General features: G+C 40.7%; 1 protein-coding gene across 1 annotated transcript in view; it reads right to left on the reverse strand.

Moving 5' to 3' along the window:
* Window positions 1-221: 221 nt before the first annotated feature.
* Window positions 222-14,937, reverse strand: part of LOC116850896 (lymphocyte antigen 6D) — a 291,242-nt gene continuing 276,526 nt past the window's right edge. Inside the window, exon 4 of the mRNA XM_032829713.1 lies at window positions 222-462. Within this exon, the coding sequence (XP_032685604.1) occupies window positions 323-462 (140 nt within the window). The 3' untranslated portion in view covers window positions 222-322. The remainder of the gene's footprint in view (window positions 463-14,937) is intronic.

Raw genomic sequence — 14,937 nt, forward strand, 5'->3', positions numbered from 1 at the left:
GCATCCAACGAGACGCGGGAGGATCCTAGAGGATCGAAGGACGATTATCGACCACGTCTCCGCGAGATTCGTCGCTCGTATAAATGTAGCCTCGATCGTCCGGCGCAAGCGTGATAATGCATGCTGCAACGTTCCCTCCTTACCCCTTTCTCCCTCTGTCCCCTACCCCTCCAACCACCACCCCCCTGTCCCCCACCCCTCCAACTACCACCCCTGCCCATTCCAAAACCTTATGTGCAAGTTTTCGCGAATGAAAAAGGATCTATACGGCTCCGTGTGACGCTCTTGGAGCGGATCCTCCAAGTCCTGAAGGACGACATTATTAGCCACGAAGGCTTCGGCACATCACGAGTACCGCCAGCGAGATCGCCAGGACGAAGGAAGCGCCGCTCGACGCTGTCAATGACGGCCCTGAATTGCAGCCGTCTTCTTGGCAGCAATACGTCCGCGTGGTCCAAGAATCTGAAAGCAAGAATTTGTCATTTGACGGGCGGAATGTGGAAGAAAACGCGTCGAACATATTCTCAAGTGATCGCAATGTGTGACAAAAATGTCCAGATAGGATACGGAAATTTGACAACTTTATCAGTCAATTTTTATTTCCCTCTATAGAAAAAAAGGTTGCGTCCCTTATGATTCTCATTTTTTCTCTGCAAGAGCAAAGGTTGCGTCCTTTGTGAATGGTTCATGCGACACTAATATCTGTTGGGTGAGTCGTCAAAAGGATCCTTGCAGTGGATATTGAGAGGATACACAGATTAAACTGAACAATGTTTAGTTTATACTGTCTTGATCGACCATACAACAAATAAGAAGAGGAGTATGCACACGCAACGTAGTAACGAGTCTGTACACGACACGACAAGTGAGAGTACACAAGCGAGCGCGAAAGAGAAGCAGAGAGCTAGAGACACGCATGCGCAGCTGCGACAAAACAAAACATAAGAGCTCTCGCTAGCACCATCACAAACGTAACTTATCGGGCGCGCGATTATACAAATATATAAAAATATCAAAACTTTAGAATATAAATTTTAACAATATCATATAGAGAATGATGAAATATACAGGGTATAACAAAAGTATCAGTACCCTTAAATAAATTTCCAGGATCGCATTTTCCGAGAAAATCATTCAGACAAAAGTTGCATAGTTGCAATTGACCTAGCGATTCGATGATCTTGTCTTTGACCTCGAGGTCATTTTTCGAGGTCAAAGACAAGGTCACCATCTAATCGCTTGGTCAAAACCTTAAATCTTTTGTCTAAAACGTTTCTCACCAAACCACCTGCCTCGTGATTCATTATTATTATGCTCAAATAATGTGAGCTTGAAATGACCTTGAGGAGTCCCTTGGACTCAAATACATATCTGAATGTAAATTTTTCCGCTCTTTCCGATTCTGGAATAAAAAATGGGGGTTTCCATTAAAAAAAAAAGTTGACCTTGAAATGACCTCGAGGTCAAAGACAAGGTCACCATCGAATCGCTAGGTCAAAACTATGCAACTTTTGTCTGAATGATTTTCTCGGAAAATGCGATCCTGGAAATTTATTTAGGGGTACTGATACTTTTGTTACACCCTGTATAGGATGTCTCAGCACAATCTCTCGCGAAAACGTAGAGATTTTAAAATCTTTCGTGAGATGATTGAAATGAACAAAAAAGTTCAGTGCCATTTTGCGAAACTCACAATAATGATTGAGATATATTAGTTATAGAAAATTTGTGAATGATTACGCATGATATGGTAAATGAGCTATGGTGGCGATGTCTGCCGTCGTGTGCTGGTACATTAAGTTAAATTGAGCAAAAGAGTCTTTTACCATTGAAAATAAGCACGTAAATTTTTAATTGTTGATTAAAAGAAATTGTTGCACGATTTTGCGCAATAACGGACAAATTTTTTTTAATTAATAATTAAAAATCTACGTGGTCATTCGCAAAATAATATGACTTTTTTGTTCAATTTGATCTAATATCATATACAAATATATACAATTATAAACATAATCACTACACTGATCTATCATATCGAGCGTCATCATATTCACAAATCTTCTTTAATTAATATTTCGATAATTATTGAAAATATTGCAAAACGATATAGGACTTTCATGTTCTTAATCCGCTCTACGCTTTCACGAGAGATTGTAAAATCGAGTTGGGATACCCTGTAAAATTACAAAAAAAAAAAAAACAAAACAAAAGGAATGATCAAAACAACGTATCATGTAAAATGTAGTGATGCAATTGGAAATGGAAAGAAACGGAAGATATATTGTGGTATGAAAATCTGAGTGCAACTTTTAATAAGTTAGTTGATGTATCATTATAATAGGAAATTTACATTGTTGTATGTAGATTTCATGATTAATTTAATGTAGTATATTTAATGCAGTAGCTTTATTTAATTTAACACAGCATATTTATGTAACGATCCGTCCGATAACGCAAAAGCGAATCGCGAACACAAAACATAACGGATCAATACAGACACTTGATTTGCGATACAGGCGAGAAAAAGTATAAACACAGCGCCGACCATCCGAGAGGAAATAACACCGAATCACGCGAGATTCGGTATATAAAAGGCATCGCGAAAACCTCGAGAGCAAGCAGTTCTTCCGAGGCACTCCGCTGACAAGAGCCAAGCTCAGACAGCCGAAGCATCTCTCGAACACCGTTGCAAAATCACCACATTCTAGATCCTTCTGACACCGCTCCGTCGACTCGTTGGATACGTAGAGTCGACATCCTCGATATCGTTCCGTAGACTCGTGGATACGTGAAGTCTACATTCTAGATTCTGCTCCGTCAACTCGTTGGATACGTCAAGTCGACATCCTCGATATCGCTCCATCGACTCGGGGATACGTGTAGTTGACATCCTCCTAGATATCGCTCCGTCGACTCGTAGATACGTGTAGTCGACATCCTAGATACCGCTCCGTCGACTCGTGGATACGTATAGTCAACATCCTAGATATCGTTCCGTCGACTCGTGGGTTCGTGCAGTCGGTATCCGCGCTACAGCTCCGCCAACTCGACAAACCGATAATAAGCGTGCGGGTGCATCCGCGCACCTTTCATGCTAACTCATTGAGAACCAGAACGACCGCTCTTACCGCCCCTATCGAGGCGTCAGCACGCGAACCCGCGACTCCGTACTCAGCTCGCGGGATCATAATTGCCGAGAGTTAGATATCGTCGCATCTGCCCATCTCGATAGAGCACACACGTGACCGAGAAGACCGCAGCGAAGTCGCATTTTCGCGACTTAACTCCGCGTACTTCATCCCTCCTCCTTCTACCATAGAAGGAGGAGGGCATACTAGGTGACGGCGGGACGCCATGCGTTCGAGATCTGCGTATCTTTTCGTTCCAGAAAGAGAAAAATATCGAGAGCGCGGTTTTGCTAGGCCGGGACTCAAGAACCCAGGTCTTTCGCTTGCCGGGCGACTGCTCTAGACCAATGAGCTACCTGACGCTCCACGCTCACGACACTCTCCTCTCCCTAGATAACGCTCAGAGATACCGTTCGGAAGCGACATCTCTGGCGCGATCCCAAGCGCACGGCGACTACAGAGAGAAACAATGTTACTGTACCAAATGGTACAGCTGTCAGTCTCTCAGAGTCAAAAGTTGCTATCTTTTAAGACCTATAGTGCCCAGGGACAGTTTCGTTGCAACTGCTAGATACGCGCTTGCCACAGTACACCGTGACGGCTCGACAACTGCATCGCGTCTCGCATAAGAAGAGCCATCAACATCACGCATCATAACGGGTCTCGCCGAAACGAGATTTAAAGTTCTGCAAGTAAACACCTCGCCGAGAGCGCGAGACCATCGACGCGACACAACACCGACCGCGGCCGCAAGCGGTCCCAGCAATTGTAAACCGTTAGCGACGAATATAAGAGACTTGCACAGCGAGCAAAACTCGACCATCAACCGACGGCGTCAAAAAGACTTGTAAATACTTTTATACATAGTGTTTGAGATAGAATAGATATCATTTATTAATACTTATATCACTGCTTCCAAATTTATTACATCTGCCACGAAGCTGGGCCGCACCGACTAGCAGCGTATCCCGCACCGAAAGCAATAGAGTTACAAATTGGCGCCCGAACAGTTAAAAAAAATATAAGAAAGGAAAAAGTAGAGTAAAATAATAAAATGGCAAGTAAGCAATAGATTTATGCGCTAACAAAGGATCAAAAACGCAGCGAATGTCAGAACTAAGGTTACCCACGAACGATACCCTAGACGAATTAAGAAGTAGATTGAGTAAATATGTTACGGAAAATCCTCAAAAGTTCGGAAACGGAACAGAAGAAGAGGAAACAAGTCAGACATCGGAGTCAATGTAAAACATCGAATGTAAATGACTGTAGCAAAAACGATAAACCAGATGCGTAAATGGGGATGCCAGTTTGACGGAAAAGACCCCGTATCATTTTTAGAGCGCACCGAAGAGCTACAAAATAGCTATGAATACACAGAAGAATAAATGTTGCAAGGACTACCGGAGTTACTGAGAGGCAACACATTGCATGGTACCGTAACAACAGAAGAGCATGGTCCGAATGGAAAGATTTTGTAAACGCGTTTCGAATGCAATATTTTCCGTACAGCCATAGATTCCAGTTAAAGCAGGAAATACAACGACGACACCAACAACAGAACGAACCGTTCAGACAATACGCCACAGAGCTCGCGACGTTAATGAGACGAGCAAGCGGATTCTCGCGGCACGATTAAATCGATCAAATCTACGAGAATATGTCACTAGATCTCAAACTGCACATTCGGAGGGGAAACATACATACGCTAAGCGAATTAAGCACACAAGCTGCGGAGATAGAGGACATTGAGCGGTAACGAAAAGTCCTCAGAAAAGAGGCAAGACCGATATCGCAAACACCAACAACCGCGACGATGTACATTGCCACCGAATGCTGTTGGTGATGTAAACAACGCGGACATACAAGAAGATTCTGTAGAAGACCGCAAAGGAAGTTTTGCTCGAAATGTGGAAAAGACGGAGTTTTGACAAAACAATGTCATCCACAAATGGGAAACTCCGCAAGGACCGAGGAATAGGGCAACCCTCGGTCATGCGAAAGCCCGCGATTAAATATACGCCAAGACCGCATATACGGGTAACAGTATTGTTACGTTCTGCACGGACGTGAGTCATACAATTTATCTTTCCTTCCTCTTGTCGGCACCCGACAAACGGTTCCAAATCATAATCGGTTTTTCCGTCTTTCCCAATAAAAATTCCAACGATAATCCCAGATAACCCTGGGAAATACGGAACCAAAAACCTCCTAATCCTCAAAGCATATTCCGCCGGACCTTATCCGTAAAATCAAAAGAAGCCGCGGGACAACAAACAAAATATTCGTTATATTTTCCAACTTGCATCATCCTCTCCCGCCCTATCCAAAGATTCCCTCACTACCTTGAAATCTTCCAATAACCGTCTATTTTAAACGTACGATTTTCTCCACTCATAACCCCAGCCAAGGAAATCTTCTTAACCCTATCTCCTCGCTTATTACTGGCTGCAACAGTACCCCATATCTTCCTCCTTTAACGAATCCAACACCTAGTATATCCCCGAAATTTCACATTTTTCCTACCAAACCATCCCCAGCTGATAAAACCGCGACTCCGCGCTGTAAACTCTCTCCCTCTTCGTCCCTTCGTCACAACTACAAGACAGGCAATCAGTCACTTCTTCTTCGTCACTTTTTTAAGGCAGTCACTACTTCAACGCAGCCACTACTTACCATTCTCTTTATCTACTACTTCAAGACAGTCACTTCCTTTTTAGATAATATACACTCTATATTCTACACTCGTCTCTTACTTACATTCGAGTATTCATATACACAGCTTTCTGCAAGTGATATATTTCGTTCTTTCCTTCGCGCCAATTCGTTATATTTTCGCGAGTCTTGTGGGCAATTTATCCCAATCGAGTCAATGCAACTGCACCAAGCTTGAAGGGTGTTTTGAAGTCACGCCGTCCACGAACCGACCGGACCCATCGACTGTCTTCAACTCACATTTTGGTAAAGGTTATCATCGAAAGTAAGTTCTACAAGTTTTTCATTTTTTTTTTTTTTTTCTTGTCATTCCTGCTGCATTAATTAATTATAATAATTCCGATGAGTCCAAAATTTGATTTTGTCCTTCGAGACCTACTTTCTCCCTCGTCTCCTACACCCCATATAAATCCTGAAGACTCTCATCCACACGCCATACATTTACATGCATACTCACACATTTACACACGCGTAGTCAATAATCTTGTTACTTATGTAACCTATGTCGATAATCTTGTTATCTTATGTAACTTTCCGATTGTAACTAACCGTGATAAATTTTTAACGAGCCATGAAAAATAAATATAACTAATTAGTGTTATTTAAAATTCCGAATTTCAATTGAAATTCCAAATTTCATTTTTATTTTTCCAACCCCCCTTTCCCTTCGATTATTCGCTCTTGATCCGTCCCGCGATAAAGAGATTTGGTTCTCTGATCGGAAAAGGACCACTCGCCGTACGTCGACACGCGTGTAAAATGACCCTTCTGGTCGCTGACTCGTTGCTTGACTTACCTGTACGGCCGATGATTTCGTCACGTTGCGTTCTTCACCAGGACGTAACATATTGACATAACAGTATATAAAAAGAAGTTCGAGGCGTTACTCGATTCAGGATCGGAGATCTCGTGCATTAATCGTAGAACGGCGAAAGTAGTACAGAATAAACAAATAGGCCAACAAGACAGACGACAACAGTCCGCCTCGCGGACGGAGGTATAACAAGAATAACAGGGAGCCTGAACTTGCCAATATAGATAGACAATAAAACACATTGGCATAAGTTCCACATAATATCAACACTAGAGAGCTCAATGTTAATCGGCGTGGACTTGTGGGCAAAACTTAGAATTCAAATTCTGCCACCGAAAATAAAACCGCACAACAGTAGAAACATGCGCATTATCTCAGAAGAAATGCAACCGCGGTCAAGGAGAGAAAACGTACGCTTAGAAAAATTCCTACAAGAGGAATTTACTAAATTCGAAAGAGTAAGAGGCCCAACTCAAATGGTACAACATAAGATCAAGGTAAAACCCGGAGCCTATCAAGCAGAGATACAGACCGAGAAATCCCGCCATACAAGCCATCATCGACAAGAAGGTCAAAGAGACAGAGAAAGATGGGATAGTAGAAAGCTCGCAGAGTCCCTGGAACTCCCCAAAAATCTTGCTAAAGAAAAATAGTTTTGGTAGAGAAAAAAGACGGAAAACACAGATTCTATGTGGACTTCAGAAAGGTCAACGAAGTCACCGAACAAGACCCATACCCTTTGCCTCAGATAACAGCAACACTAGACAAACGACAGGGAGCAACTTACCTTACAACACTAGACCTTAAAGCAGAGTATTGGCAGGTGCTGCTAACACCAGAGAGCCGTCCGATCACCGCATTCACCGTACCTGGAGGGCTCAAACAATTTAAGATTATGCCTTTCGGGCTACATTTCGCACCAGCAACGTTGCAACGTCTGTTGGATGTCATAATTGGACCAGAACTGGAAGAATATGTCCAGGTCTACCTCGACGATATCATCGTCGCAACAAGAACATTTGACCAGCATCTACGAATATTAAAGGAAGTATTCGCACGACTGAGAAAGGCAAAATTAAAGCTGAACAGCGAGAAATACCACTTCTGCCGTCCAAGTTTAAAATACCTAGGGCACATTATCGATAAGAAAGGTATACGAACCGATTCATAAAAGATAAGCGCAGTCAACAATTGGCCAACACCACAAAAGGTAAAACATATTAGGCAATTTCTGGGTATGGCGTCGTGGTACAAAAGATTCATCGCAGGATTTTCGAAAATAGCCGCACCATTGACGAATCTCACAAAAAATAAAGTAAAATGGCAGTGAGGAAGAGACTGCCTTCCGCAAATTAAAAGAGACTCTTGTCTCCGCACCAATTCTCGCATGCCCGGATTTCACTTTGAAGTTTACATTGCAGATCGATGCAAGTAAACATGACCTGGGAGCCGTGCTAACACAGAATTTCAAGGAAGGTGAATGAGTGATCGCATACGTAAATCGAACACTCAACAATTGTGAGAAAAATTATAGGGCCACCGAATTAGAATGTCTCGCAGTAATCTGAGGTATCCGCAAGATGAGATGCTACTTGAAGGGATATAATTTCACAGTTTTAACAGATCACCAGTCCTTGAAATGGCTGCAAAAATTGGAATCGCCTTCAGGACAATTAGGAAGGTGGAAATTTGAGCTTCAACAATATACATTTGACATAAAGTACAGGAAAGGGAGCTCAAGTAAAGTTGCTGACACATTATTGCGACAGCCAGAGATCGCCACGATAAAGGCTGAAATAAAATGGCCGTGGTATCGTCGCAAATATGAGGAAACAGAAAAACAGCCACAAAAATCACTGGATTACGAAATCCGACAAGATATTCTGTATCGACACATTCTCCACAGACGTCAAACACCAAACAAAGAACAGTGGAAAAGATGCATACCACAAGAACAAAGACCAGAAATCCTGCAGGCAAATGATGATGAGCCAGCGGCAGGACACTTCGGGATAACTAAAACAATAAGTCGAATAGCACGATTATATTATTGGCCGGGTATGTTCAAAGATATTAGTCGGTATGTTCAGAAGTGTAAAAACTGTCTGGCACATAAAGCATCGCAAACCAGCAGGATAAATGCACGCAACTAATTTTCAGCAAGCATGGGATCAAGTATTCCTAGATTTAATTGGGCCACTGTCTAGATCCAGCAAAGGATACACATGGGTGCTTACAATGCAAGACAGATACACAAAGTGGTTTAAAGTTAAACCGCTGAGAAAGGTAACTGCAACAGCTGTTTCACAGGTAATATTAGAAAACATTGTTTACAGACATGGTTGTCCTAACACTCTGATATCTGATAACGGAACACAATTCAAATCAGGAGATATGAAGAAAATAACGCAAGCACTAGGAATAAAACAGCGGCTAACATCAGTATGGATTGCACCACAGTGCAATCCGGTAGAGCGTGCAAACCGCACACTCAAAACAATGATTGCACAATACGTGGGAGATAATTACCGAAATTGAGACGTATACCGGACAAAATCCATAAAAAAAGAGGGGACAACATTTAAAAGTCTCTAGGATCTATTAATTCATTTCTGAAGGTTAATATCACTGTTGCACGTTAGGAATGAGTTTAGAGGTTAAAAGTTTCCTTGTGCCGCGTGATCAGCTGCATGCCGCTGTCATTAAGTGAGTGACAGTTCGTCCGACTGTTAAATTAAGAGATTAATATACAGTATTATATCTTTGATATCGATGATGAATTTCGAAATTCATGGTTTTTAACAATTGGCACTCACCTTTTTGCTTTATCAATCGCTTTTAATTCCACCGTCTTCTATCTCCATGTATGGCCTATCTTTGTGCTCTATTCTCTCTCTGTATCTCGTTAATTTCTTCTAGTTCTTTCTTTTTAACTGTAAAAAGTAAAAACGACACACGGTATCTCCAAATCCTTTATTGTTTATATATTTGTGTATATTGTATAAACGAACCTTATCTGATATTTTCCTTTCGTTTTCTTCATAAATTTTGCTCGAAAATATCACACGGCGGATATTTCGCAACAGATTTAAAAGAGATATCAAAGATGTAACATTGTGTATTAACTTCTTAGAGCCTCCGCACAAGAACATTCGTAACAAGTTAAGTTTACGGATTTCTTTGTGCGTTGACTTAAATTTAAGTTTACGTACAGGTACGGCCATCGTATTGTCAATATTTAACGTAACGTAACATGTTACGGATGTGCTTGTGCGTTGGCTCTTAAGGGGTAAGACACAGTTGAACTTTGAAAAAATTGAAAAAATTTTTTTTGCTTATATTACTAGTTTTGAAAGTTCAAAATATGATACAAATGGTTTAAAACCGATACGGAACCCTTAACATAGTCGTAGCGCCGACCAAAGCGGAGTATCTCCCTTCGCGTCACGAAGTAGCTGCGGCCGTTCGGAGAGACCACACCTTCTGTACGCTCGGCAGATATAGGGATTTATTCTTCTACTGTTTTCAATATTAGAAGAATAAAGAAGGCTACACGCAAAACTCCAACGAGAGCTTCTGTGGCTCCAAAAGTTTTTTCAAGTGGGAAAAATTATGGATATAGCTACAGATGTAGCTACATGCTGTTATAACGATGACTACAATAATATAATGCAAATCATGCAAGTTTTGTACCTTAAAATTGGCCCCACTTGCTACAACTTCTGCGTGGAGGCAGACGCGCGCCGCATCGAGCTAGCTGAGCGCAGCATCACTGACTAAGCCAAAGAAGCCAAAAAGTCAATTTTATCAACAAGAAAAGAAGAACATGAGACGTGTCAGAGGAAGACCAATTGTACGGAGCAGGCATCGCCGATTAAAGGTAAATCTAAAAAATTAAACTGTATACACGAAAAACTAGTACGAAAAACTTTAACCGCGTTTTTCTCAAAATACTGTTTTCAAAATCGGTGAGACAGATCTCAGCCAATTTCCATCCGATATTGGTTTGAAATTTTAATACAATCTTCTCAGATATATTTCCCTTTCGAGTACGTAGGATTTTTTCGAAACGTTTGAAACTTTTTTTGCAATAACCGTTTCTTTAACAAAATTTTAGTGGAAAAAATGAACTTCCTTCCCAATAACGTGCCAAATTGCGAAAAATTAGTATTTCTCTATAATCCTACGTACTCGAAAGGTTTAATGTATGTAGATAATAAAAATCTTTGCCTGATTGTTCCAGATTAAACTAGACCGGAGCAAGAAGTCCCTCCGTTTTTACGAAAAGAAAAACACGTTTCCTAAGAAATGCCAGTACGCCGCCATTAAAAAAAAAAAAAAATAAAATAAAATAAAAATTTGTTTGTATAGTTCGATAGTTACATAATACAGGCCTGCATTTGATTTTTCAATCAAATTAATTTTTCTACTTGTAAAAATGCTCAAAGTTAGGTATCATTTTTCGGCCTCAACCGTGGCGTTATCCCATAACCTAACACTCGGACGAACTGTCGCTCACTTAATGACAGCGATATGCAGCTGACTACGCGGTACAAGGAAACTTTTGCATCTCTATACACATTTCTAACGTATAACAGTGATATTAACCTTCAGAAATGAATTTATAGATCCTAGAGACTTTTAAATATTGCCAACATTGCCCCTCTTTTTTTATGGATTTTGTCCGGTAACCAAATTAGCTAGTAGTTAAATACAAAAAAATAATTTGTAAATATGTAGCTTGCACTAGACAGTGACTAAATAGCAAAAATGAAAAAATTATTTCTTTTCGATGATTTTTCTTTTTCTCTATATCAGGAGTACCTTATAATCCTTAGAGAGTTTTCTTATCTCAGAATTTCTGGATTATCACGGATGTCTAGTGGCTAGATAGATTTTTTAATTAGATTTTTTATTTATTTTTTCTCTTTTTTTTTAAAGAGATGATCCAATAAAGTTTGGTTTCCTATAATTCTTCTTCATTATATATTATTTCTATTCTATTGGAAAAATTCATTTTATTGTTCGGGACTTGAACACAACCTGAGACCTCTGGCTCTTGAGTCTTGCACTTTACCTGCTAGACTACTACTATAGTCGGTAGTGAACGTTTTATATTAGCTACATATGGTTTATTCAACGCCGTTTTATCTAATGGATAGACGAAAATTGGATGTTAGAGCTGTCTAGTACCTACTTCAATTACATAAACAGTGACTAGACGAAACGGATTACACAGTAACAAGATAAAAATCACCATATCCATATATCTATATCAATATATCCTGAGTAGAGATTGAATATCAGAACTGTCTAGTAACTATACTAATTACATAGACAGTGGTTAGACGAATAAGATTATACAGTAACGAGGTAGAAAATTATCGGTAACTCTTGAATAGAAATTGGACGTCAGAACTGTCTAGTAGCAATGTATTATAAATTCTGAATGGAAATTGAATATCAGAACTGTCTACCCAGGTAATACATTTGTGTATAATGACGATGTAATACACAAATTTACTATCTAGTGGATAGACAGTTTCGATATTTAATTTCTACTCTAGATTTACAGTACATTGCTACTAGACAGTTACTAGACAGCATTTGATATTCAATTTCTATTCAGTATTTACTGAATCTTCCATCTAGCCACTGTGTAATTTTTTTTTAATCCAGCTACTATCTATGTAATTGGTACAGTTACTAGACAGTCCTGACATTCAAAAGATTGAGTAGGAATATTTAGCCAGTTACGAGCTAGTGACTGGCTAGAAAACATATCTAGTCATTCCTATCTAGCTACTAGTCTTAAAATCAGCTCTACTAGATACATTTTTGCTCGGGTAGTCGACATCCTCTAGATACCGCTCCATCGACTCGGGGATACGTGTAGTCGACATCCTAGATACCTTTCCGTCGATTCATGGAAACGTGTAGTCGACATCCTCCATACCGCTCCGTCGACTCGTGGATTCGTGCAGTCGGCCTCCGTTCCTATACCGCTCCGTCGACTCGTGGATACGTGAAGTCGACATCCGTTCTACTACCGCTCCGTCGACTCGCGGATTCGTGCAGTCCGCATCCGCGCTACAGCTCCGCCAACTCGACGAACCGATAATAAGCGTGAGGGCGCATCCGCGCACCCTTCATGCTAACTCCGAACTCATTGAGAACCAGAACGACCGCTCTTACCGTCCCTATCGAGGCGTCAGCACGCGAACCCGCGACTCCGTACTCAGCTCGCGGGATCATAATCGCCGAGAGTTAGATATCGTCGCATCCGCCCATCTCAGTAGAGCACACACGCGATCGAGAAGACCGCAGCGAAGTCGCACCTTCGCGACTTAACTCCGCGTACTACATCCCTCCTCCTTCTACCATAGAAGGAGGAGGGCATACTAGGTGCCGGCGGGACGCCATGCGTTCGAGATCTGCGTAACTTTTCGTTCCAGAAAGAGAAAAATATCGAGAGCGCGGTTTTGCTAGGCCGGAACTCGAGAACCCAGGTCTTTCGCTTGCCGGGCGACTGCTCTAGACCACTGAGCTACCTGACGCTCCACGCTCACGACACTCTCCTCTCCCTAGATAACGCTCAGAGATACCGTTCGGAAGCGACATCTCTGGCGCGATCCCAAGCGCACGGCGACTACAGAGAGAAACAATGTTACTGTACCAAATGGTACAGCTGTCAGTCTCTCAAAGTTAAAAGTTGCTATCCTTTAAGACTCATAGTGTCCAGGGACAGTTTCGTTGCAACCGCTAGATACGCGCTTGCCACAGTACACCGTGACGGCTCGACAACTGCATCGCGTCTCGCATAAGAAGAGCGTCAACATCACGCATCATAACGGGTCTCGCCGAAACGAGATTTAAAGCTCTGCAAGTAAACACCTCGCCGAGAGCGCGAGACCATCGACGCGACACAACACCGACCGCGGCCGCAAGCGGCCGCGGCGATTGTAAACCGTCAGCGACGAATATAACAGACTTGCACAGCGAGCAAAAACTCGACCATCAACCAACGGCGTCGAGAAGACTTGTAAATACTTTTGTACACAGTGTTTGAGATAGAATAGATATCATTTTTTAATATCTATACCACTGCTTTCAAATTTATTACATCTGCCATGAACCTGGACCGCACCGACTAGCAGCGTATCCCGCACCGAACCCAATAGCGTTACATTTACTTCATGAATGTAATAAAAAAAATTGTAGAGTCTCCACATCATCGATTGTCTCACGTTGTGATTAATGAAAGTCTGTCTGGGCAACTAGTAGCCGGCACTTATTTCGGTGCTCGCCAGTTTTCGGCACTTATATGGGTTTTATAAAAAATATTAACCTAAATATATTAAATAGACTAAACAGTCTAAGTATACCTAAAAATTAACTTTCACGGTTATCATGGCATGATGAAGAAATCGATGATGGAAACTCTAGAACGTTTTTACTTATATTTATGTACAAATATTGAAGAGGGTAGTCCTTCCTGTAGCTAGGTTTAACTAATCTCCGAGGTACAATGAGCTTTCAAGTCTGAGTGCCGTTTGTCGGACATCAATCAGTCCCTGGGCTATACGAAACCTAGTGCCTATTAATTAATATTAATATGACGCAAATATACTAAATTAAGGGAAATATACTGAATTAATATATTGGACTAAATTAATTATTGAATTTGCATAACACGATGATATAAACATTTTATTATATTGACGCAGCAACAAACTTACTAAACGTTACATTCAATTTTTCATATTACATTTTATATAACACATTGTTATTCTGATTTAAATTCAAATAATTCTTTTGATATTTCTTTCGTATTTCTGTTTCCTCATACTACGTGATAAATATGAATGTTATACGAATCAATCATAAGAGCCGCAACCTTTGCAAATCGCGACTAGTAAAATTGCTGCCAAATTTACGTATCTATAAGAAAGAATATATAAGAAACAAAAAAATTATTTACATGTAGTGAATACTATAATAACATATTTACTTATATTAATATAAAATATTTTTTAAATAAAAAAAATATACTTTTTCCCAAAATCTTAGTTTTTCATGAAAACAGTTATTTATTCTATTTAAATCAAGGATTTTAAACTTAAGGAGGTATATCATTAGTATCCATATTAGTGCCGACTGCGAGTGATAAGTTGCGATAAGCGCCACAATAATAACAATAATCCCAAAGCAAGAGAGAACGAGAGAAAAAGAGAGAGAGAGAGAGAGAGAGAGAGAGAGAGAGAGAGAGAGAGAGAGAGA

This window comes from Odontomachus brunneus, unplaced genomic scaffold (genome assembly GCF_010583005.1).
Source record: "Odontomachus brunneus isolate Ranch 3 - 2012 unplaced genomic scaffold, Obru_v1 Obru_scaffold_159, whole genome shotgun sequence".
Classification (NCBI taxonomy): Eukaryota; Metazoa; Arthropoda; class Insecta; order Hymenoptera; family Formicidae; genus Odontomachus; species Odontomachus brunneus.